The 26793-nt window shown below is 41.7% G+C and overlaps 1 protein-coding gene across 9 annotated transcripts in view; it reads left to right on the forward strand.

Annotated features, from left to right (window-relative positions):
- Window positions 1–1558: 1558 nt before the first annotated feature.
- Window positions 1559–26793, forward strand: part of carmil3 (capping protein regulator and myosin 1 linker 3) — a 102787-nt gene continuing 77552 nt past the window's right edge. For 4 of the 9 annotated variants that reach the window (XM_082514562.1, XM_082514568.1, XM_082514564.1 and 1 more), the window contains exons 1-8: window positions 1559–3834; window positions 7096–7190; window positions 19078–19128; window positions 21090–21149; window positions 21231–21352; window positions 24521–24615; window positions 25042–25112; window positions 25282–25355. In XM_082514562.1, coding sequence (XP_082370688.1) covers window positions 3777–3834; window positions 7096–7190; window positions 19078–19128; window positions 21090–21149; window positions 21231–21352; window positions 24521–24615; window positions 25042–25112; window positions 25282–25355 — 626 coding nt within the window. In that variant the 5' untranslated portion in view covers window positions 1559–3776. Of the gene's footprint in view, window positions 3835–3881; window positions 3949–7095; window positions 7191–19077; window positions 19129–21089; window positions 21150–21230; window positions 21353–24520; window positions 24616–25041; window positions 25113–25281; window positions 25356–26793 lie in introns of those variants that run through there. The other 5 variants (XM_082514566.1, XM_082514569.1, XM_082514563.1 and 2 more) reach the window with 4 other exon arrangements.

Here is a 26793-nt window from a genome sequence, read left to right on the forward strand (position 1 = left end):
GCCTCGCTATTCCTCCAACTGCTGCTGTGATGTGTCTCACTTTTTCTCAGCACAGATGTTGTGCTGTATTCTGTTGTTATTCTCTGCCAAATGACAACCAAATGTCTGCATATAAACAGATGTCACTGAATGGGTGTTTTTTTTCCCCCTCACGACACTTGTCTGCTTGAAATACTCTGCTGCACCTTTGTAAAACCTTTTTTTTATTCCAGCATTGTTTTATGTCAGCAGATTCACGTACACACCGTACCTCGACAGACAAGTAATTGAGAGCATATTGAGCATCTCGACTTCTATCCACGAGATGCTGCATTGATGAATAAATCATGGATCGCCCTTTCAAGTGCATCTTTGAACAGTGCTGAAGTTTTTAACCCAATGAAACCTGGAGACAGCTACAGCCCCCAGATTTTAAACCTCTTATTCAAGCCCTACACACGCCACCTTTCTCCTTTAACGCCCCCACCAATTCCCTCTCTCCCTCTATTTCTCTCTCTCCAGCATAATGCCCCCCCATTGGGTCTTCTTTCATCAGAGAAGAGTATCCATGAGATGCAGACACAAAGGTCTCTCATACACAGCCCTGACTATACACCAAAGCATGTATGCATAAACCAGACTGCGCACTTTTGTTTTATGTCCCTGGAGGGCCAATTTTAGGAAATTCGGCGACAGCTGCACCCTCCACATCCCACTAATTTGTATCTTTATGAAACACATTTGTTATATTAAAAAGAGACAACGAGCTCAAAATTTGTGTCTAATTTAGGCTGCATCTAAGAAAAAAGCAGCCTAACTGCGTTGCATAAGCGATGACATTGACAAATAGCAGCCGTTCAGATGAGAGGGTGAATCATATGTCATTGTTACTTACAGCTTGAGCTGCAACCTGGCCTCACAATCCTCCTTCCCAAATCCTATCACAGCTGTGAGCGGTGGTCTCACAGCTCTGAGGAGAAAGCCACTGAATGAAACTGTTTGATATATGGCTCTATTCCCCCCGATGTCCTCACGTTGTTACAGACATATTGCCACGAAGACACATTTATCAGACGCATCATATCAGCTTTCTGCTTATGACATCACAAAACCGTTTCTTTTCTGAGAAGAGCTATAGTTTAAAAATTCTTCAAATAAATAATTACTTACTGTCGGACACAGGGGAATACAAGAGCCCATATGAATGGTTTGACACATGGAAGCCTTAAATCCTGCAGGAGGATTCAGGGTCCTCATGAGCAGGATCATCTACTAGAGCAGATGTTGTGACTTCCATTCAGTGATCACATTTAAACAAGTTTGATTACGGAATGTGTTTCTTACTTTTTCATTTCTTATCTCATTTCAAACTCGTTTAGTTTATAATTTACAGTGCTATTGCTTCTGAGAGAAACAAAGGTTTTTCTTATCTGACTTTCATCTTAATGCTTTATTTCTTAAAAGGGATGTATAGTTTTAATCAGTTTTTTTTAATTAAATAGATGTTTATTGGAATCAAAAATACATACAATACAAATTGAGGGTATTAAACAGGGAGCAGCATATAAATACGTAATGTAAATATACTATCAAAATATTCAAATCCATATTGAAAAGTTTTCTAATTTGTATTTTCATAGCGACTATATGAAAGTTTTTTTCAAATATCACTTTTCATAACAATAGTAGAGTTTGCCTCACCTAACCAGTGGGCTTTCAAACTGCCAGAGAAATTAAATTAGCTAGGCTACTTGTAAGTAGCTAAGGAGCACATGAAGCAGCCAACCAAAGATCCTGGCACTCTTGAAAAGCACTGTGAGTTAAACTTGCATTAAGGTCGGACACAGATGCTCCAGACTTTTCCTCTATAGAGCTGTGTGTAACTAAATTATCCACCTAACATTAACTACTGATGCAGCTGAACATACCACCAGCTCTTAATTCAGTTCATACAAATGGTGTAACTAGCAGGCAACTTAGGAGCCTCATTAAGGAAAAAAAAAAAAAAGAGGTTGTTTTATTGTAGCTAAATGTGAATATAATGTACTTAGAGTATTAGCAACAGCAGCTAGCAAGGATGTTCAGAAATATATATATATATAATTATTTTATTATTATTTATAGCTAAAGCTAGCTAGTTAATTTGATGAACATGCTAAGGAGCTTTTTGGAAACTATTGTATAGGCTAGTATTTATAGGCTTATATGAAAACAAAATCATGATTCATTAACAAGTGATTACCGTTTGCATGAATTAATAATCGGCAGATCAAAAATATATGAAACACTGTAGTTATTGCAGTGTAAAACATGTAAATTATTAGGCCAAAGTAGTGGCTAGGAAAAGTTCTGAATTATTATTTGTAGCTAAGGCTAGCTAGTTAATTTGGTGAGCATGCTAAGACGCTGATGAAAATTATGGCCGGAAACGTTTTGAAAAAGTTTAACTTTGAAAATATTTTTGATATATGTTTTAAAAAAAAAGTTTTTAGTTTTTAGTAGAATGAAAACAAAGCTCCCTCCTCCCTCAACTACTGCCAATGGACTAGTTAATTTCACAGTAGCTTGCAGTTGCTAATATATGCTATTACCAATTACTGTAGACTGTTTTCTACAGTCATTGGCTATTACAAGAGCATATAGCTAGAAACGGTGGTTAAATGTATGCTAACATTTATTTAAGTACTTTACTGAAGTCAATTTTAAATGTACTTTGACTGTATTAGGCTACTTTCTTATGTATTCTTCTGAAGATTTTTATATTTACTTATATATTACACTGTATATAAATAACCAGTACTATAATTAAAATAATTTCCTGCTACAATATTTAACAGATAAGGTTTATACAATTCACGAATCCATACCTGACCCATTATTATAATACATATGATTCTGCACAATGAACACTTTAGCTTTAGATATTTTATGTATGATTTGATGCTAAAACAGGTTTTTTCTTTCACTATTAGGACTCCTCCTTATGTATAGAGTACATAGCAGTGCATACTTGTTTTGCCAAAACATATAGGAACTCCTGTACAGTGCCACTTTTCATGCGAGCTCAGGGTTGTATTTAAGCCTGAAAATCCACCCTGATTGTTTCCACACTTAGTTTTCTATATGGTATTTCTTTCCAATCAAATGATCAAATCTAAATTCCTGTTATAGTAATTTTGTCTAAACAGCACATCAAAGATTCTGTCGCTTAAAACAAGGTAAAACCGTCTCACTTTGTTTCCCAGCAAAGACATTTGAAGATTTGACTAGAAAGTGTTCTATTGTTATTGTTTTTAGCCAAAATCATGATTTATCAGCAAGTGATTACCTTTGAATGTAAGAATCAATCAATTAAAAATATATGAAAAGTGTAGTTATTACAGTTTAAAACATGTAAATTATTAGGACGCCTGGAAGCCTAGAATCTCTGCAATTTAACAATAGGACTCTTTCCTTTGTCTATTTTTTATGGTACATCTGCTATTTCAAACAAATGATGGTGACCTAAAGATGATGAAGAGTATCTCAAACCTCTCTCTCTCCCCCTTTCTCTCTCTCTCTCTCTCTCTCTCTTGTCTGAGTGCTGAAGTCGGAGGCGCTCCTCGGGTTTGCCACTGCGCACCGCGGCATCGCTTCTCACCACACTGTGCGGACTGTTGCTGCGCCTGGAGCACCTGCAGGCGCTGAAAGAAGAAAAAGAAGAAGAAGGGGGGAAGAAGTGGACAGCGATTGCCTAAAGAGACATCTGAGAGAGGAGAGGAAGGAGAAGGGGGCCGGACAGGCGGGAGGAGCGCACCATGGCCTCAAAGGAGACTACAGCGGCGGGCTTTGCCAACGTCAACAGGGAAATCACAGGTGAGCTCCCGACCCGGGATGACTTTTTCGGGGAAAAGTGTGTTTTTAACACCGCTTCGAGCACTCCCGAGAACGCGAGAGGATGGATGAGAGCAGCTCTCGGGACGCGTACGGGTAGTTTTCTTTTACTCAGCTGCTCTTTAAACAACCTCTTTCCACTGCGTTTGATTTGAAAGGAGTTATCACCGCAGGGAAACGCAGGATATGCCTCCCCAAGGCAAAACCACAGTTAATGGCTGTTCGGGCTTGTGAGGACTGTAATCCTAGCGATCTCAGTGCAGGAGTCTTCACTTTGGGATTGATTTGTTATAAAGATCCGCGGTGAAATTTATCGTGCGCACGGGTCCAGTAGTGCTGTCAGAGTTATTTTCAAGTGCTGCGGTGCGTGTGAGCGCGTCATGGCTTTGTTGTGCATTCATTAGGAGTTTTTTTTTTTAATGGCTTTCTTTTCTCGCTGCAAGTGTGTGCGTGGGAGTTATTGTGTGACTGCAAGCGCTTTTCGTGCAGCATGGGTACAGCTGGAAGCCTGAGCCTGTGTCTCCCGCTGAAGAGATCGGACAGCACAGGACACACGAACACACCATGTTTGGATGGTAGAGTGTTGATGAAGGGTGTCTCTCACCGCTAATTATCCTGATGGAGTTAAGTCCCGCTGTTTACCAGCTCAACCTGGTCAAGCACCTTCTGTGTGGCCTGGTTGTAAGAGGCAGGCGGTATTAGGTCATTAACACACCTGCTAGTGGAGGACCAGATGGGGAGGGGTGGGGGAGATGGGGTTCCTGAGGCTTGGGGAAGGTGAGTGAGCACATCCATCAAACTGCCAGAAAAGGCAGGGTGTATTAGAGGGAACTGACGGTGGAAAGGGGGACTGACCCATGCTGGTTTTTCATCTCCACCGCACCTTGCCCCTTTTTTAGGGAACAGATGCTGAGGTCACACTGGCAGGCCTTGGGGGGTTCTGGATAGTGCGTTAAAAGGTTTAAGCGATTGGGTCTTACCCAGCTTAATGTCAATAACTCTCTGGTTGTCTTCAGCTGATCCTTCTTTCGATCTACCTGAGTGTGCCCCCCCTCTCAATCCCATCCCTGTCTCATCCTGCTGGCATCTGCCGCTGCTCAGTCAAGCGTGAGAGCCAACTTCATGGTTGTTGCCGGATGGGGACTGTGAGAATTGTGTGTGCGTGTGTGTGTGTGTGGTTGATACAGTGGGAAAGTTGGGAGACTGTGAGTGGAGCGTCGTGACACAGCATGACTCGCTGTATCTCCATCTGCTGGGCTCCATGAGTGCATATTTAGCACGGATGGCCCCATTTGAGATGTGTGCTGTGAACATATCACAGCTTGTAGGCATATGTGCGTGGTTCCACACTGAGGCTATAGGCTGATGTTATTTTGATGTTGGTTGTTGTTTGGTGGGGGGGGATGTAATTGGCAGAGGCCTCTGGTGCAGTTCAGTGAGCTTCACAGGGTCGCCTGCCTGGCATGGTGGGGTAGAAGTCCCTAAAGACCGCAGCTCTGAATTGTGTGTTTGGTTCCGTTGAGAAGAGCCGGGCTGCTTTTTTCTTCTCTGAGGCTAAAAATAGTCCAGTTATGAGTCCTCTTCAGCTAGGAGTTGCATATGTGTCTGCCTGTCCTCATGTTGGCGTCTTTGAAGCTGTCTTCTTTTCTCTGTGACTGTTCGCCCCTGTGCGGCTGTCTTTTAAGGAATAATCCACCTCAGACACAAGACGTGATGGTCGTGGGGATTTAGCTGGGATGTGAACATATTTTTTGATTGATAACTACATCTTTAGAGCTTTTAAAAAGCTCTGAGACAGAAGAAGCACTGGGACTATTTCCAAAAATATGTCACCTGTTGGTGTCCTAAATCCAAAGTCTGTCATGTTCATCACCATACATCAAAATGATGACAAGAAAAACCCAAACATGGTGTCATGTAAAGACTGCTTGTTTGTCTCATCAGTTGCTGAAAAATATCCAGTTTACCCTCTTCATAAATGCACAACTACTATGCACTTTACTTTTAGTTGTTGGACAAAATCACTTGAAGTGTTTTAGCTCTCACGTGATCTTCATCAGCCTCTTTTACTTATTTGCATAAAAACAAGACTTCAATCTTAACACGAGGCAAATGAGGCATTATCTGCTGATGATGACCACATATTTCAGCTGGTTTTTAGATTCTGAAACTTTTTATTTCAAGACTTGGCAAAGAAGAGAAACCTAAATACTTTAACCAACACATGAAAAAGGTTTTAACCCCCCACCACCTGATAGCTGGGGTGCTTGGACATCGAAGGGTTAATTAGGGATCAAGCTTTAATGTGCTGAATTGGCATCAGCACTGATACTGAACTTTATTAAGCGGGTTTAGCATGGAGCATGATTTAATCACATTCCAGCCAAGACCTCTGTAGTCAAAAGAAGATTATTGCCATCTGCAGTAATTTATATATGTATAGTGTGGCATGACTGTAGTTTGGGACCTCGCTGCTTTTCCATGTGCCTAAGAAAAGTAGGAGGCGGGAACAACAGCGGCAACACCTCTGCATAGAAGAGATTGAGTAATTGATTGACGCTGATCAAGACACATACAGCACAAAAAAAGGAGTTGGGCTTGTGGCGGGTTGCAAAGTGGCTCGCAGACTAAAGCAACTTAAATAACTGCTGGTTGATTATATACTTTAGTCTATATATATTTTCTTCCAAAGATGTTCCTCAGTCTGATGCGCTGTATTAAGGAGGTGCTGTATTATCACAATTCACATTAAAAGTTGCCTTTGAGTCACTGCAGTTTAGTGATTCCACTTCCCTTCTGGGCTGGGTATGACAGCAGCCTCTTGTGCACAGTATTGTTTTATTTATCAGTTACTAGAAGTTAGTATTCACTCTAAACCTTTAGACAGCATTTTAACAGCTGAAGCCCTCTACTGACTTTTGTCACCCTCATGTTACTTTGATATGCAGGAGTGGCCCGATCAGTGCATTTCAGACAGTGAAGAACAAGAGCCCTTATATTGAATGGATACTCAGAATCAGTATTTGGAAAGAAAACTGGTGCATCTTATTCTTATTCCGTTTTTTTCTTTCCATTTTTCATCATGCTTTATGTTCTAATTTACCGATTTACCCTCTTGAAAGCCTTTCAAAGCATTTCTCAGAGCATCTCAGGACTGTAACCTTTTTTCTGTAATGTGTTTACATTATGTAATCAGTGCTCCTTTTTTTTATCCTTGTCTTTCCCTCTCTGCCTTCTTTCCAGAGAGCATCAGAAAGGTGCTGGACAAACAAGCCATTAAGTTTGTGCGAGCCGTCAAGCAGGACATGAGGAGCGGCAAGTCAGAGGACAGGATTCTGGTGAGAGACGCCGATACCCGCACTCCACCCCAGCACCTCCCCCCACTTCATTCTTGTGTTCACACCGGTGACCCGAGAGAGCTGCTAATAAAATGAAAGAATCTTTCCGTGCGAGGCTTTAAATGTGCGACAGAGTGACGCTGGCTCGTTAAAGTCAAAATGGAAATCAATAGAGCTTAATTGCAACAAATTGAAAGGGCCGTAAGAAGTCGCAGATTGTACTTCCTGAGCCACACAACAGACGCGTTGAAAATTAGGCTTAAGACAGATGCTGTCTAAGCAGAGCAAAGTGGACACCATGCCGTGTCCCACTGAATCCATCCTCAGAGTTTATTAGATGTGGCAGGATGGCCTTAATGCCGCAGGCGAGAGTGTGGTGTGTGCATGTGTGGAAGCCTGATGTTGTGTACATACAGGGTCCTGGTTTATTGCTTTGTTTTTGTTTTGTTTGTTATTGAAGGAGCCTCGTGTGTTTGTGTGGGACTGCATGCCAGAGGGAGTGTAGGTTGTCTGTGATGTGTTCAAGGAACCAAGGCCAGTGCTGTTATTGAGAGACTGTCAGTTAGTCAGGCACATTGGTGCCCGATCAGTTACTCATACTGTGTTGCCAAGAGCGAGCTTGTTTCCTCCTTTAAAGGCAACAAGAAAGGGATGAGCTGATGTGAGAATCCAAACTATTAACCAGGACTTCTCTCAGTTTTCCGTCCCTCCTATTATTTCTTTTCCCCCTGTCTCTGCCTTGCCTCCACCTATCTCCATCATTACCACACCCCCCTCTATTTTTGTCATCCTCTCTTTGTTTCCCATCCTTCCTCCCTCCCTCCTCCTTCCCTCCCTCCTTGTCTGTCCATCTTGATTATTCTCCTCCCTGTCATCACCCCCCCCCCACCGCCACGCTGATCGCCTCTCGCTTTCTCTCCATCTCTCCACTTTTATGCCCTTCCACTCGTCCCTCCATCTTTACTCAAACCTGTAAAAGGGTATTGAGCTTCTCTTTCCATCAGAAGCAATTCAATTAGGTCTTTGCCTTACGAGAGTTTTTTTTTCTCTTACTATCCAAATGGGCTTTGGCTGCTGCTGCTGCCTCTGCAACTGCTCCAAATTCTTTCAAGGGAAAGGATGTTGGATGCAGCTATATATGTATTCGTTCTAGCTCGTTGTCAAGGTCTCCCCCCTTCCTAAAAGGCAATCTTTTCACTCTAATGGATACATTTGTTTGGATGTAAGAAGGGCGAATAGACAAGAGAGTTTGTAAATTGACTTTTTTCAGTCTCTCTGGGTATTATGCACATAATATTCATGCTTGAAAGTATCATACATGGAGGTCAGAAAGTGGCGCATTCTAGGATTGCTGTCAGATGCAGAGCTTGAATTTTGTCCTGGAGAAGAAAAGAAAACCACAGCTTCCATCTCGATTCCCCTGGTTTGTTCGGTTCACAGGAAGAGAGTTTAAAACATCAACTCTGTATTTACTTTTACATTCAAGTCTTTGTTCTACATTTGCTCTCTCTGTCTTTTTTTTTTCGTGCCCTTCTTTGCCTCCAGAGACTGCTGGTATCCAACTGTCTGTGTGTGTTGACTGTACCAGCCATCATGCTGTGACACACACTTACACACAGGCACACACAGGGTTGTCTCCCCCACCACCCATCTCAGACAGACACAGGCCCAGCGTGACATCTAAACAGCACCGAGGGCACTGCGTTGGGGAGCATCAACATGCACGATTCCATCATTGGCTATGCTCAGACACGCACATGCACATTTACCCATGTGTGTGCATTTTGCATACATGTGCAGGAGGTATTAATGCACACTCGCACTGCTCAGTGCATCCAAACTTGCTCGCATACACACACACACTCTTACAGCCATTATTAGATCACCCTATTTGAAGATTAGAGGCAACTCTGAAAACAAAGCATCTTCAAAGGCTGAGTGGGGGAGAGAGCGATATGGAAGGAGGGAAGGGAGGAGTGGGTGGGTGTTGCTGGAAGAGGAGGGGAGAGCATGCCAATGGAGCAAAGGGAATGAAGGAAGGAGAGAGGGGGGAAGGAATCTCTGATGTGTTATGATGCCCCAGTTGCCGATTTGGTTCTTCCGCCACTTATTTACCCTGATCGGTCGCTCTGTTTTATCCTCTGTTGACTCTGCGGTTTCTTCACTCCCACCTAATAACGGGCCTATTACTGGCTGAAAGTGCCACTGTTTGACAGCCCTGAACACACTTGGGTGCTTATTCCCACTTAAGCTGCACGGTTGCGTGGAGGTCCCATTCATGGGGCTCTTGTAGAACTGAGGTTTGAGGTCAAGTTTAAGCTACTGCGTTTAATGATTCGATTGTGCCCGTGTGCTCTGTGGGTTTGCCGGTGTGGAGGATGTGCGCAGCAGGGCTGCTTGTGATGAAATTAGTAGAATATGTAATGATTTATGGTTAGCAATCACTTTCAAAGTAGCTTTATTGAACATAAATCACTCAGAACTGAAAATCATTTGCCCTTTAATGGACCCACACTGAACAAAGCAATTACAAAAAAGCCCAAAAACCTAGCCACACGTGCCATTTCTTGCTCTTGGAGACTTCTAGTACCAAGTGAGTATTTATATTTATATTTCTAATTCTACTTTTTTGTTTTATTTATTTTATTTCTCTAACAAGCAGTAGAAATGCTAGTTTGCAGTAAAAGTGTACCTTCAGCAATATGGATGTAGCTGTGGTGCACAATATTTTTTTTTGGCATCATTGGGTGAAAATTCCATTTTAACCTTTCAGCATATTGTAGCTCAGGCAGTCTGTGAAGGCTTGTGCAAATCTTCTTGGCTTTGTTTTCAGTGCTTTTGATGATGTGATGGGTAAGGTTTGGCAAATCACGTCTTTTCATAGAGAGGGCAGTCTTACTTGTTTGTTTGTTAGATCGAACCCAAGCTGTGCGTAGCTAAAATTAGTTTTTTTTATTTATTGCACTTCATTCATGTTCTTATAGTGATGATGATGTGTTGTTTTGGGCAGCCCTTTCTTCAAGCGGTACAAAACTAAACTAAATTGACAGAGATGAAAAAAGTGAAAGACACAGTTCTTTAAAAAATTCTTGCAGTAATTCTTACAATATACAAACCCTATTCGTAGAACTATATAGAACTACAAACAGTTGCTGTTGGTCAGACAAATGGTTCATGTAATTTTCCTGTAATCAATAAGGTGTTTTGTGGTTGGGTGTGTAGGTGGATATGCCATTAAAAACAGAGGAAGAATTTAAACGTAGCTCGTGGGCTGTGGTGGTGCATTTGTGTCAGTTTTATCTTAATGCAGTGTATGAAACATGTGCACATACTCGGGTGCTTTGGGGGCTTTGACAGATTTGGTAAATTCTGTGTTTTCTATTTGTTCTAGATTTCTGCCTCCGTCACCTCTGAGAGTAGAGCCCATTCTTCTTCTTTTCCTGGACTACCAACAACATGCAAAAACTGAGAAATAACTAATCATGATTACCAAAACCGTGCCAGCATGGATTTTCCTGATTAGTTACTAATTACAAATTAGCAACTTGTAACTGATTAGTCATTTTTCAAAAAAAATTAATTAAAATGTCAAAAGATATAATTTTGATAAATGTACAACAGAAAATATTTGCCAAACTAGTGCATAACAATACTAATACATTGAAAAAAAATACATACATAATTATTTACAGTAGTAAATACTGATTATATTTATTTTAAAGAATTACAGACCTATTAATAATAACAGACATCTCCAGTAATTTGTAGATCCTGCTAAATCAGAGTAGTTGTTTGTGTTTGTGTGTGTGTGCGTGTGTGAGTGTGTGTGTGTATACTCCTTGAATAAGTAAACTTTACCACAAACTGGAGCCAAATACTGCGTCTACTGTATGGAACAGCAGCCAAGTAGTCGCTCTTCTGAAAGTGTTTGACTTTATATCCTATGATCAGTCCATGAAAATCTTTAAAGTAAAACCTTTAAGATAATCCTATAACAATAAGACAGCCAATGAAGCGTGATTGAAATTGGCATTGTGTTTATTGTTCTTGGTTTGGAGTCTAATAATTGATTTTTGATTTATACTGGTTTAGAGACCATCACAATAATCCAGCAGCGAGGGAAATAAAAGGATGAGTGATAGTTTGTGCCATCAAAAATCATTACTGAGCATATCTTGGCGACATTCCTCAGATGGTCGTAACATAACTGGATCATTAGCGTGTTTCTTGTAAGTGAAGCTAGCGTGACAGAGCATATCCAGCCTTCTGATATTTCCTTTTTAACAGTACTTTGTTAGGGACAAAGCAAAGACAGGATGCCATGATACAGCAGTTAAATTTTAAAAGAACTACTGGCGGCCATTTTTTAACCTCTGTTGGCTTTACGGGACGATACTGCTGCATGTCATTAGCAGTTGATTAAAATGGAAAGCAAGCCTCCCAGTCTGTTGTTGTATTTATTTTTTTCCTCCTTTAAGTTTTTATTTTTCGCATACTCCTATGGGTTTTTAACATCTTCATGAATAAGCGTTTTTGATAGTTTTGCTGTGTGCCTGTTAAATTATTAAATTTTATTACTTTGCAGTTGCACAATTGCTTCTGTTCCTCAGTGCCTAGACCGGTGAAGGCTCCATCATTGACTTGGGTTTTACTGACTTGTCCAGACCCATAAGGTAAATGAGGAGTTGCAAAACCAAGTCTGCATGTTTAGAATTCTTCTTGCGTCTTCTGTGGCTCCTTTAATGCCATTCAAGGTAATGTCATTGGGTCTTCTTACATTAAACAAAGACTTCATATTTTGCAAGCCTGCCTTACATTGACAGGAAGCATGAAAAATATGGGGATATCCAGAGATAGATTATCATATGGAGACAGACTGTTAGTAGCATTATAGTAAATGGAGGTGCTTTTTTTTCTTAGTTTAATCCATTATCCTAATATGCATTTATTCTGACAGCTTTTGTTCAGTGTGCCTTTTGTGAGTCCTGCCACGTTATGAGGCTGCAACATATTACAGGAGTATCCTTTTAAGGCTTTCATAGTGATTCCACTATGAAAGGTCAGCACACCTCTGTGAGGTCTCTTCTCAGGGTTGGGGACAAAATCTGTTGTTGTTGTTTTTTTCTTTAAGTAGCTGAACTTTTGTGCTTGCAGTGAGTGTTTTGCTATACTGTGTTGAGATTAAATGGGTGCTCCTGGGCTGGGGATGTGTACCCATGACCTGGTTATATATGCTTCTGTAATCTTGAGACAGGTTATATGGATATGTAAGAGGAAGTGCTTTGACGTAGGGCTGGGCAATATGCCCTAAAATCCATATTGTGGTATAATTTGAAGCATGTGCGGTAACGATATATATTGTGATATATTCTTTTCTTCTGTACATATATATATAGATGTCAAAATGACTGAACAGTATAGAATGCCATTTTAATAACATTTATTGTGCAAAACTTTTCAAATAATTTTTAAGATGTAACAGATCTTTTTCCAAACAATGTAACACAAAATTCTTAAATAGCAAATAAAAATGAAGATAAGTCTGTAAACATTTTTGAATGAAAAAAATACAAGTAAAAAGTTGTTGAAGATAAAGTGCAAAATGTGCCTTTGGAAAAGATGAGTCTGCTAGTGTGTAGGGCCACCTTTTTTCTTTCCACTTGACTGACTGGGCGTTTGTGGAGGGCGCGTTCCTCATATTCAAAACGTGCTTCGTCTCTTCGCTATTACTGTTGCCCGGCATAATTTGCAGATGATATTTTCTGCTTAACATCTGAATGCTTAAACCCAAATCAGGTGCATATGACTAACGTCGCACCAGTGTTCTTTATGAGCACCTCCTCCTCCTCCTCTCCACGTGTAAGCTCCATGCTAGCTTGCAGCCGCTGCGATGATTTTGCGCAGCAACATGCGCTATTGCGGAAGAGCGGTATAGTCAAAATCTCTACCGTTGGCCAAATTCATATCGTTTATACCATATACCATTTATACCGCCCACCCCTGCTTTGACATGTTGCCTTTTTATTACTTGTGTACTAAAACCATTTTCACTATCTTGTTTGAGTACCATTTTCTAGAACAGGGATGGGAAACTCCAGGCCTCAGGGATCGGTGTCCTGCAGGTTTTGGTTATCACCCTGGCTCAACACACCTGAATCAAATGATTAGTTCATTACCAGGCCTCTGGAGAACTTCAAGACATGTTGAGGAGGTCATTTAGCCATTTAAATAAGCTGTGTTGGATCAAACATCTAAAACCTGCAGGACACCGGCCCTTGAGGCCTGGAGTTCCCCGCCCCTGCTCTAGAATATCTTTGAAGTCCTTCCGAGAATGTGACTGTGGCATCTTTGACATGTAGGCGCAGAGAGTGAAAGTGCAACAATCCAAGCAAAAAAATTTAAGAATCTCGTTTTTGGTATTTACAACTTCAAACCCGCTGTACGCTGAAAGCAGAACAAGGTCTCTTTTTATTTTTTAATTTCCCCCATTGTGTGTGGTTTGTGTTTTAGAGAAATGGAGCCCACAGGACGGTGTGTTTGTGGCCAGTGATGGTAAAACTGAGCCAATTCTGCAGCACTTGCTTTTGATGCTGCAAAAATTGCGTGCGGTGGTGAATAAAGTCAAAAGCGAGAGATGCTCAGCGAATTATGTAACTTGACGTGGTGAAACTGGGCCTGGAAGACGACTCTTTGTTGCACAGAAAATCTAACTGTGTGTTGGACTGTGAAAGAAAGCCGAGCACAAAGGAGGAAAAGAGACGGCCGGCGCTCGCAGCGTTGTTTCACTCTCGCCAACACACGATGTGCTTGTGTAATGGTAAACATTACCACTGCATCACCCGTCATTTTCCTTTCATGGCTTTTCCCCCTGTGAGATTGTCAGCGTGGAGTTTCTAGATTCGCCGTCTGACGGTGCGTGGCGAGCGCTCAGCTGTAATTAGGACTGAGTCTTCTTTCAATTATCATAAACACATGTTGGTACCCTGTGGCGGAGACGCTACGAACTGTGACTGCTGACCTTCTCTCCTCCCACGAGAACGAGAGAAAGTGTGAATGAGTGTTTGCGCGCGCGTGAGTTATCAGGGCTGTAAGGGAACTCTGCCTCTATTTTTATCTCTCCGTTCTATTGAGTCGCTTTCTCTCTTTCGCTCCCTCGTTCTCATTGTCTCAGTCCTTACTGTACCCGCTGCTCCTCTCCTTTCCTCTCTTCTTTCCTCATCCATTTGGCCTTCCTTACCTGCGCTCATTTCTCGTCCCATCCGGCATCCCTGCATTTGCTTGCTTTAAGCTTTCACTATTTTCCCCTCCCTTTATCGCTTTTGACCCACTCGTCCAATCCCAGCCACTCTCCAGCCTCTATTTCTCCTCTCATCCTCTCATCTCCGTCACCCATCTACATTACAGTACTTCATCCCATTATCTGCCTCTTTTCCCCCAGTTTTTCTATCTCATTTTCAGAGTGCTATCTCTTTGATTTAGGACTCCATTTTTATCAGAGAATTTGGAACAAGATGTGTTTCGGAGCTCTGCATCTCTCCCTCCCTACCACTCTAAAGTCCACTTACGAAGCAGGACCTGGGGCATCTGTGCTTTCAGACCCTCCTCTCTCTCTCTCTCTCACACACACACATACGCACACACACATAAGCTGACAGATTGACTGATGGCAGGGTTGTGTTCTTATGATGCTGGGTTCACTTGAGTGATGGTGGCTGACTCTGTGTGACAGGATGGGAGAGAGAGAGAGGGGACGAGTGTAGTCCAAAGCCAGCTTAGCAAGCTATTGTGCATCATTATACGTGCGTGAGAGTCAAAAAGCAGTGTGTGCTGTAGGAGCACGCTGAACGTATGCAAATATTGGCGATAGAATGTTTCTGATTTTCACCCCGGTGTGTGTTTGTGTGCGAGTCTTTTGGTTTGTTTTTTTAATGCCCTTGTGGCCGAGCCAGAAATACCGCAGGCGGCCGAATCTGGCACTGATCCTCTTCTTGTTCCCTTCAGAGGCAATGCCGCAACACACACGCATACACATTTACACGTACAAGACCCAGAGACACACTTTGATTTGCGCCATCTCGTTTGAAGTGCAAGACCCAGAGCTTGACAGCTTATGATTAATATAAGCCCCCGCCCTCTGCCCTCTCTGCCTCGTGTGCACGCGAACACACAAAGCAGTGTAGAGATGCGTTTGTTGCTCTGTGCGTGTACTGTACACGCGGTCCTCCGCAGTGAGCTTCGGGGGCCAGCCTGCTGGCTAGATCTTTGAACTAGAGCTTTGACACCGTGCCATCACCGCAAGGGCACTTCTGGACTCCCCCAACCCCTCACCCCCCATCATCTTCGCCTTCTAGTCCTTCTCTCGCGTTACTTCCACATCACTTTTAGAGATTGTCGCCTGCTGTCTGCCTGGCTGACCAGATCAAAAAAAAAGAAAAAAGTTGACCATCTCATTTCAGAGGATTTCCTGGGTGGAAAACGAATCTTTCTGCAGCTTTTAGGATTTGTGATTGATCTGCGGAATAGAAGGTTTGCCAGAATGTCACCTTCTATTGTGGGAGGGGGTCAGGGCAAGGTGGGCAGGATTCTGCTTCTGGCTCATCATACTTGACATTAGCGTCACTGCTTGTGCCAGCTGATACTTATTATCTTTATGCTTCAGAAACTGCTTCAGAAACTATTGACTTTCTTTTTCTTTTTGGTTACTTAGGACAACCCATTTATTTATGTGATTGTCGAGGAAGAGGACGGACAGGACCAACAGTAATTTTCTCCATCCATGACTGACAGACGCTCATGTACGATGGTTGCAGTTGATGGATACATATATATATATATATATATATAAAACATGTATTTTAAAGCCATGTTTTTATTTTGGGTGCTCAAATGCAACTGCATAATGATGAGATACAATTAATTCCCATTTTTGATTCATTTAAATTCACATACAGAGATCAAGCACAGCAGAGCAGCTTTTCTACCCAAAGCACAAAGTGCACCGCACCTGCTACTTAGCTAGAAACACATTCACTCATTCAAACTTCCTGAATCAATAACATTGTTCTTTACTTGCTTTGAGTTGTAAGACAAGTGCTCAGGGGCTGTCTGCGAAGTGAAACACTGAAAAAGATAATACACAAATATTGAATAATCTGACTTGCTGTAGAATACAGTGTCATCAGAAGCTGTTGAAGTATAACCTCCTGGCTTTGGTGCAATCAGCTGATAATTTCCTCGTTGCCTGTTATTTCCGGATAAGATGACATTCACGAGTGGCAGAGGTCGATATGTGTGCTGTGTCGGACTGTTTTAACAAATTTGAGCAAATTTAATGACTTTAGAAGGCTTTAAACATTATTTTTTGTATTATAAATGTCCCTTGTATACCAAGGAAGCAAACAAGACAAACAAGAAAGGAGAAACAACATTGGTATGGATATCTGTGCATCTCTACTTAACAGTGATTGATTTAAACAGCACCGTAACTCTATAAGATGGTCTCTTATTTGCTTCTATCTTCCACCAGTTATTTTCATTGTTAATCATTCTGCCACATTATCTTCTCCTTTCATTAGATCCCTCGCAATACAATGAAATCCCAAGGTGATTATCTTCCTTTTTATCCTTACCACCAAGCACAAACCCAGAGTTATCCACCTTACTATATAATATATTAAAAAAGGGGAAAAATTTGAATTTTCAGTTTCTACTTGACAATCAAAATATTTGCCTTTTCTCCCTTTTTTCTCCCACTGATTGACTTTTATAATCGACAGCTGTTGCTACGGTACTGCTACACCACACAAATTACTAATAAGCCGTGTGTGACAATTACGGCAGAAGATATAAATTATCATTCAGATTGATATGGGTGACAGCTTTCGGGGCGGTGGGGAGACTGACAGGACTGGCTGCTGCTCAGCTCTGAACGTTGGGCCATTCTGATTAAGCTGTCTAAAATATTAAAGTGAAGCACTTTGAAGTATTACTCTGGAACTCTGACTATTGCTTACTACCGTCTACCACTCAGTTGCTATCTAGCTACAATATAGTGTGGGCTGTTAAATGATGCAGGAAGCTAACTGAAAGGCTTATTGAGACTGACAGGCTGTTGTCTCCGTTGCTTTTCGCAAACGGCAAAAAGACTTGAACCTCGCCGACTTTATAAACAATACAGCGTGCTTTTTGACTCTCTTTAAACGCAGTCGATGCGGCGCGCAGACAACAGCTCGTCCAAGTTACACAACACATAATTAGACGGCTCATAAAACCTCAAAACAACAGGGATTTTTTTTTTTTTTTTTGTAGAGGATTATTGGGTGCATTTTCCCTTCACTGCTGCACACGTCCCAGCCAAGTAAGCAAAAAATAACCAGAGTATTGATTTGTCTTTAATGATGCCTCGATAGCCTGTAAATGATATAACAAGAGAGGAGAAATCCTATGCAAGAGACTTGCTTCAGCATCGGGGGATCAAATCGGCGCCCATCAGTGAGCCTGCATTATTGATGCCTTTGTTTACATGATGAGACCTTCTGTCAGGTAGCAGGATTTTATAGTGGTGCATCTGTCGTCCACGTCTTCATTATATATACAGTATTTGCGTCTCAACTTTTGTCCTTTTTTCCCCCTCCTTCTGTGTGCTTTCACTTTGGATTTATATGGGAAATTTGTGGAGGAGCTGTGATTGGACTCCTTCTACAAAGGCCTCTCATCAAGCTTAGTGCAGCCTCTCTTCTCTGTTGGAGCCTGTTATGGATGCCTATATATTTAAGACACAGGGTTGATCTGTGAGATGAGCTTTGCTGGGAGTTGGTGAAGTATGGTGGAGGAGAAGAAGAAAAGTGGTGTCTCTGCCCTTCTATCGCCTCCTCTATCTCTCCCCTCTCTCCCTGTATCTCTTTGTATGTTTCATTTTCTTTCTTCCTCTCACTGCCACTCAGCAGGGCGCCATTAGCCATTCAGCGCAGAGAGGCCTTGAGGAATTGAAAGTGACAGAGCAGAAAAAAGAATAGAAAAACTGAAACAGGAAAGGAGACAGGGGACTTGGGAGAAGGGGGGGGGGGGGGGGAGGAGAGAGGGGTGAGGGCAAGAGGGGTTGGAGTGAGGTGTTAGGTGGGAGCAAACCAGGCAGGACACAGTGTCACATTGGGAGATGGGAGGGGGGGTTAGGGATTAAGCAAGAAAATGAACACATTTCCATGGAGATGAAGAGAGAAATCAGAGGAATGAAAGGATGCAAGGGAAGGAATTATGGACAAGACAATTTGAAAGCTGGCTGAAAAAGAGCATGGAGACAGTGGTCGAGAGTTAGAGACGCGGCTTGGAAGGGCTAGAGACGCGCAGTGCATGCATGCATGTATTGAGTATGCTAATTATGGAATTTCTGAATTATGAATGAGATTAATTGCATAGGCAGATGTGAATTTATTCACATTTTCTTTCTCTTAATTTACCCCAGACACTTTTAAATGGTAATGGCTTTTTTCTGACAAAAGCACAACTCTTTTTGCTTACTCTTCCTCTATCTTTTTTTTGTCTTCTCCCTGTTATTTCACCAGTATTCTTGCCGGGGCGATGAGGCGTCTGTTGAATAAGTACTACTTAGTTCCATCACCACAACTTGGCACGATAAATTGGACTGTGAAATGACTTGCAGTCCCGCCATCATATGTCTTTGACACACATACGCACACGCACGCTCACGTGCTGTCGTCATTAGCTCACTAATGTCTAGGGTGCTTAGCATGACTTAGGAGCCATTTGGATGAACTGCGGAGATGATTTGCTCTCTTTATGGGATGTTTGTGCTGTGCCATTTTTTGCTGCGATTTGCATTTTGCATTTCCTGCTGTCTGACAGAAATATAAATGTGTTCTCCCCTCAGGTCCTGGCAACATGGAGACTGTATCTCTTTGCTGTCAAAGTGCCCACCAAGGTAAATGTTCCCCCGCTCTCAGTGGAATTTTATGGCTTTCACTTGCCAGCCTTGATCTCATGGTAATTCGCAGAAAATGTGACAAAGAAAAAAAAATCAAAGGCTTTTCAGAGCAGGAGAAAAGAGATAACGATGATGACTGCAGTGATGATGTTATAGGATGATAGTAGTAATGATGACAATTACAATGTAGACGACGAGGGGCAGGTGGGATAAAACTAAAGCAGCAGTTTGAGGATGTAAATATAGTTTTTAGCTTGCAGCCAGTAGCTAAGATGCAGCTGGTCACCTTTGCTACTGGCTGTTTCAACAATACACTGTATATAAAAGATACAACAAACTTCTGGGTCACAAAAGTGAAGCCAGTAGTGCCTTAAACCTGTCTCCCTGAGGTGCCTCATTGGGTCAAAGTCTGTGGGGAAAACAGCCCCACTTCTCACTTTCTTAATGATCTCAGTAAACACGTTCCTTATGATTTCTTGATCTTTTAAGTGTCAATAGTCCCCACTGGAGTAAAGCGGAGAATAAAATGGAGTGTGCTTCAGGGTACACTCAACTTAACGCTTCAAGTTGGCACATTAATAACCAGTGGGTGATGTCCTGGTGGTGCTAATCATCCTTTATCTACAGTTTATGTTTTGAACACCTTGATTGGTTAAAGTAGGAGGACTGTAATGCCTTTTAATAGAGCCAGGTTAGCCATTTGTCCTTGCTTCCACTATTTGTGCAAAGCTAACCTAATGCATATTTTTTTCTTTTTGCTAATACACTTAGGGTGGATGCAGTCAAGATGGTGCCACCAATTAGTTCTAATTAAGCCCATAAATAGATTTTGATCAGCCATCTTTGTGGGTTTGAAAGTGGATGAATAAGAAATCGAGCTACATTACACAGCCATTCATCAGTGACTTATAGGAAACCCTAAAAGATAACCCAATTTATTATCTTTATTACTCTGAATGGGACCAAAATTTAATTTAAAATAAATGAGGTTGTGTTCAATAAGACTTGAAACTCATCTGGATAGTCTTTACTGATGTCATAAACTTAAAGAGAAATAGGGTTGTTTCTATACTATCATACTAATGTTTTGCCTCCTGGTGGTCATTATTAAGTAAAATAATTCAGTGGACTTATGGCTTCACTTTTTTACCCCAAAACGGCTTCCATCTTTAATATACAGTCTGTGATATCACTACAGACATAGGAGTAGTATCTCATCTAGCATGACTGCAAATACATTTCTTAAAATGTTTTTTTATTAGCCAGTACTAGTAGTGATCCCATAATAATTTTCCATCATCACAGCACTGTGCTCACTAGAAATGATGAGCAGTGAATTGATCAGAAGGGTTGTAAGCAAGTCAGCAAATCATCAGGGCGATGATTCTCTCTCACATGCACAGCTGTAGTAAGGATCTGGGGCAGAGATTAGGCTGCTGACCAGCTGACTTGCAGCGGAAACACTTTTGTGCAGGACAAACATAACAGAAAATTCCAAAAGAAGGTATTTAGTCTGAATTTTAGAGTAGATCTATTGAATTGCTGCCAAAGTCGATCAAGATAACAGTTCAAGCTAGATTGGAAGGCATCCACTAGGTTGTCAATAATCCCTTTCTGCAAATTTGCACATCTAACCACTACTTATAGGTGGTGAGTGAGAGCGAACAGTTTCAGATGTAATTTTACTGGTCAGCCTGTGTTTTCTCTGAAGTTTAAGAAGCCTTGGTGTGTGTGTGTGTGTGTGTGTGTGTGTGTGTGTGTGTGTGTGTGTGTGTGTGTGTGTGTGTGTGTGTGTGTGTGTGCTTCCAGCTTCATTTGAGTTTTCCTTTTGAGCAAATTGGCATCATCAGAACTCGGAATCTTCTTTATTCTGTGCAATATTTTGTGAACAAAACAAGCTGAGATTAGGTAACATAAGGATTTTGTTTGAGCTTGTGATGCATCTCTGCTTCTCTCAGGTCGAGGTCACCTTCAATTTTTTGGAAATCAGAGCAATGAACACCTACCCAGAACACCAGGTGAGAGCGGCGCTTCCTGCCAACTGTACCGTCGTAGCAGCGTTGACTCTCATGGGATTAAAACTGTCATTGTCGATACAGGTAATCATCGATACAGACAAGACCACCTACTCGCTGAGGCTGCAGACCCAGGAACAGCTGGATCACATGGTCAGCCACATCAACTACGCCCTCTCCAGAGTCTTCAACAACTCAATTTATGCGTAAGCAATGTCAAGCGTCGCCATCCTCGAGCAAAGTGCCGAAGCTTTCTGTTTTTGTGCTTTATGTTGCTGAGCAGCAAAGGCAAGTTGTCCCACGTTAACAGACTTTGACAGTGTGTTGGCAAGTTGGCAGCTTCACTTTAGGATTGCTTTCCTCTTTAACAGCCAAAAATCATTCTTATCTTGCAGTAGTTTCCCTCCAACCCATTTCTGTGTCATTGTAGACTCTTACACCTAGCAATCACTGGGCTTAATTTGCCAGCTGACACTGAGTAGGCTGCTACCGCGAGGCACGGTTTCGTTTTCTTGCTGTTTACGTAGTACTTTCAGTCAGTAGATGCTGTCGCCTCAACCCTGAAGTCAAAAGAAACACATTCTTATGCCGATGAAAATCCTACAGCGGGCACTGAACGTCCTCTACGCTTTAATCTAAAGCGGTAAAGCGCAAAGGATGCACACAATGAAAAGCCCAGAAAGTTTTGTCCCGCAGTCATTAGAATGTATGAGGAGGAAAGGAAGGCACAGAGTTTGTTTCCCTCTCTCTTAGTTCTCATCTACAATTTCTGAGAGCACTGGGATTGACTGTGCTCCACTATTGACCTGCACAAGGCTATCTCTGCACTTTATCATCGTTCAGAATAGCTCTTTTCCATTAGGGCCGCGGCAGATGATTGCTTCCAGTGAGGACATTTAAAGAGAAATAAAGAAAGGGGAGAGAACACAGGGAGGAACCTTGTGTTGTGGATTTAATTGTGCGGCCCGGTAACTGATTGGTACACGATGCAGATAGTATCTAGAGAGCGTGCACGTATGCACGCTCTGGGGCGGATGATGATGATTGCGGAGATAAGGCAGGGATTAAGGTCACGGATGTTGTTGGGTGTTGTGTGTGTGATTTTGTTGACAAATGCGATTAAGGATGGTGTGTGTTGAATTCCACAGTGTAACGGTGTAATCCTATCAAAAAGCCAAAGCAGGTACAGCCGCAGTACTATGTGTGAACACAGTATTTGCTTTCTGATCCATCCCTACACGCTCTGCTTACTTGTTGTTTCTTTCTGATGCAAGTAAGGCAGAAAGGTAGAAAAGGTGGATGAGCTATGTTTTGCAGGAGTTCATTTGAGATCTCAATGTTTAAGTCAAATTTCCTTTTAATGTCCTAATTTCACTGGACGTTGTGTAAGGATGTATCATTATGATACCTACCAGGGTGTGAGCCTGCTGGGAATACGGGTTATACTCATTCATTCGAACCTTGGTGCATCCTTGTGTCTTTGTATAGTCTCTTGGGCACTACAGTACTCCGCTTAAGCCACTGGGAGTTCAATGTCTTGCTTAAGGACTCTTTAGCAACAGCACCAAAGGAAAGAAGTATAATATTTAGAATGTACTTTTCCCTAAACCTCTAACTGATACCAGAGGCCTTCTCATTACAAAAAATACTCATTAATAATCCAGCCGTGTGCCTCTCTCCATAAAATATAGATGACAAATATACTTATTAGGTATTGTTGCAGCAGGGTTCGTGGATTTATAGTGAACCATCTCAATGGGCCACATAGAGCCCACTTTGATCAAAGAAACTCTCATTTCACATCAGATTAAAAATAACTACTTAACTAACTATACTTTTAATGCTATAGGTGTTTAACTAAGAGGTTTACCTTAATTACTGTTGTGTAGTATGAATAGCAGGGAAGTTCTAAAACTTGTGAAAATACAGTTGAAAGTCTAAAACCTATGCCTGCCTTTAAATTTCCAAAGGTGTCAGGAGATTGGAGTCTTAGCTGGGCAGATACTGGCCCCTGGGCCTTATGTTTGACACCCTGCTCTAACTCTGTGGGAGGGTGGGGCTTATACCAGTTGACATGTTACCAGTCTATTACAGGAAGACAAATGATCATTCACGCTCACAATCACATTTATGGCCACTTAGCATCACCAATTAGCTAAATGTGCATGTCTCTGGACTGTGAGGGGAAGCCGGAGGACTGGGAGAGATGCATGCAAACAAACAGTACCCAGCCTGCTGATGGATTTAAACCCAACAATTCCACCACTGTTCTGCCCTATAATGAGGCAAATCTCATTTTTATCTGGGTGCCATTGTTGCTGGTTAATCTGACAGGGAGAAACCTGAACCAGCTCAATCTAATAAAAAGAAATCCTAGCTAAAATGAAAGGTTCGGCTATTTTCACTTTATGTGCGTTCTGCAGCAGGCGTCTTTATTTAGTCAGAGGTTGTTTAGTCGTAGTATTACACCACAGGATGCCTAACACATGGACTTATTGCCTTTAAGAGCTGAGTTTGTTGGCTGCACACTAGCTGAATGTCCTGTCCCTGCTCTTTCCACACATTTCCTGGCTTATCTCTACTGCATTATATGAATAAAGGCCAGACTAGACTATGGTTTAGAGCAGAGGTGTCAAACTCAAATACACAGTGGGCCAACATCAAAACTGGAACAAAGTCGCGGGCTAACGTTAATATTTATTGAAATATATTTATTCCTCCAGATATAAGAATGAATCTTTTCTTATGGACTCAAACACGTTTTGCTGAAAAACTGAATATGGAACAAGCAAAGCTTAATACTAAACAATATATATATTAGCTGTATAATACCAGTAGGCCAGCTCTAATAGTAATTTGGTATGGCTTCGCGGGCCAAATGTAAGTAGGCTGCGGGCCAAATTTGGCCCGCGGGCCAGAGTTTGACACCTATGGTTTAGAGGATTGCCATGAATGTAAGTATCCTGCTTAAATTATGATTCACATCAAATGAGCTTTTCAGTCAGATCAATTACAATTTTGTTTTAGTACAAATGTACAGTTGTTGATTGAATGCAGTACATACAATTACAATTATTAATTATTTAATAAGTATTTCACACATTAAGCTTCTTTTCTTATTGTCAGTTGAAATTGAAATTGTTTTTTCACATCTTCCCCCACAAAGAGGATAGAATTTTAAATGCTGGATAACAGTTTAGTCAACTGCAATCAAAAATGTACATATTAAATGACTATAATTCCATTCAACTTCACATGTACCTTGTGTTTCATTCAAATCTGCACATGATGGCCTGGGAAGCTCTAAGATGCACTTTGGCGTCATCATTGCCAGCACGAGCTAGCTCTGAATCTCCTTCCTCTCTTTGTTTCAGCCCTCCTATTTGTCGAGCAGAGGGAGAAATGCCCGATGGGAGTCACAAGTTTTCACCGAACTCTGAGTCATCATTAGATCCCCAGAAAACTTGTGGTGAGAGCCCTGCTACCTTTCTAACCACATCTCACACGCACATTCATACATGCAGCACTTCAGAGTCCATTCACACGCTGACTCAGTAGCTCACAGCAAACCATTTTGGAGACTTGTCCATAAGTGGGTCAGAAGACCAAAGTTACTGGATGCACTTGCTTTCTGCTAGTAATCCTATTAATCTACAAGAAGAGCTCCTTCATGGTTCTGTACTTTCATCTCACCTCAATATTTACAGCTAATCTCTCCCTCTCAGCTGACTATCTCTGTCTCACTCTTTTTGACTCCCTCTTTCATCTCTGGCCTGCACCCTCTCCCCTCTTCGTTTCTCCATGTCTTCTCCGCTACTTCATTCTGTCCTTGCCATTTCCGATCTGTCATGGTCTAGTTTGAATTGACTTGTTGTCCTCTCCTTCGTATTTTCAGGAGGTTTTTCTGAGACTTATGCAGCTCTCTGCGATTACAACGGTATTGGCTGCAAAGAAGAAGTGCAGTGGGTGAGGAAAGCATACTCGCAGAACAAATCCACTTGTGTTTGTTGTCTATATTACCTTTTGTAGATTGCTATTCTTTGTAGAGTGGAAAATATATTTTTCATGATACTGTCTCATATCTATCTCAAACTCTGTCTGTTATTGTTTGTTTCCCTCCTCCTCTCTGTTCCAGGATGTTGACACAATCTATCACTCTCAGGACAACAGGGAGTTCAACTTACTGGATTTCAGCCACCTCGACAGCAGGTGAGGTAGTTTACTGACATTGTGGCCATGCCTAGTCTTAGTACAGTGTGGGAGCTCGCACTGATTTGAACAGCTCAATTAACTAACAAAGTTAGTTGCAGAGAGCAAATGGACACATTAACACAAACTCATTGTATTTGATATTCATTAGTTCTGCTGGAGTTAGTCTTTGGCAGATGTATGTAACCCACAGACATCAGCCAGGCGTTTGGCACGCTCACTCGTGCTGCTTTGCCAGAATCGGTCTGCAGCCACCTTTCTTTTCCTACTGATTTAGTGGGTTTTTTCTTCCTTTCCAGTCTGATATGGAATACCCGTCAAGCTACATTTCTGCACAAGTCAAGGCCGTTCCACTGAACGGCTCAGTATAGGTGTAGTTCTACACCAAGTTTTGCGTATGAGTGTGCAAAATCATTTCATTTGAAAAGATTCTCACAGGGATCACTTAGTTCCCAGATGGTTCCCACATACATGTACTTCACGTGATCAAATTAGAGGCAAGTACAGAGAAACTTTTGCCAGTTCAACAGAGGAAGGCTTTCTAGGGTGAAAGTCAGCAAAATCAGTTTTCAAGTGAAGGGCAGCAGATTTTGAGCTATTTATGGCCTGCAATTTTACCCGCTAGCCATCCAATTCACAGGTCTACGGAAACCACATTGCTTTATGGGCACGGATCTTTTGAAATGAAATAAGATATAGACCTTTTTTTTCCTGCTCTCTTTTCTCTTCACCTAATCAGAGTTGAAGTGGGAGGTTTTACAGAATTATCCATTTGCTCCTGCTGGAGTTCAGGGTTACAGTTCTCTAATTGGTCTCTGGATGACAGCTTACAAAATCATCTCCTCGTGTAGAGAATGAAAAGTTTGCATCAGCTCAACCAAATTCTTCCCTGCTCTCGAGGCCCAGTTTGACCTTTTCATTCTGTCAACATAGAGAAGAGGGAAAAAAGAAGACATTATTACCAACATGCGTGAACTGATTTATGGCTCTGAACTGTAGAAGATAAGAAAACTGCATAAATTGATTATGGGTCCAGAATTACCATCTCACTGGGTTTAGGTGTGTTGTAAACAAATGTAATAAAGCGGTCGACGGGGAATTGAAAATCAAAACTCAGCACTTAAAACTAATGGTGATTTTATATCCCAGTGCTCTGGAGTAAAGACCAAAAACAATAAAAACACATCTGTGTTCTTGGGCTTTATGAGTGCCTTGTAGTTTTGGAAGAGGTCTGCATTTTATTTTGCATCACGGTGGACTGTTTTTTTTTTTCTTCTTCTTCTTTTCCTGTGTGTCTCTTCAGCTGTCACTGTTCATCTTTCCTTACACGAGAGCGGCTATTTGTCTAACAAGACCCTCTGTGGTTAAAATTTTGAGTGCACTACTCTTCTGTTGACTCTCTGGCTCCCTTTCCCTCCTGTGCTTCTGTTGGGTTTTG

Source organism: Aulonocara stuartgranti, assembly GCF_965226115.1.
Source record: "Aulonocara stuartgranti genome assembly, chromosome: 18".
In the NCBI taxonomy this organism is placed as follows: domain Eukaryota; kingdom Metazoa; phylum Chordata; class Actinopteri; order Cichliformes; family Cichlidae; genus Aulonocara; species Aulonocara stuartgranti.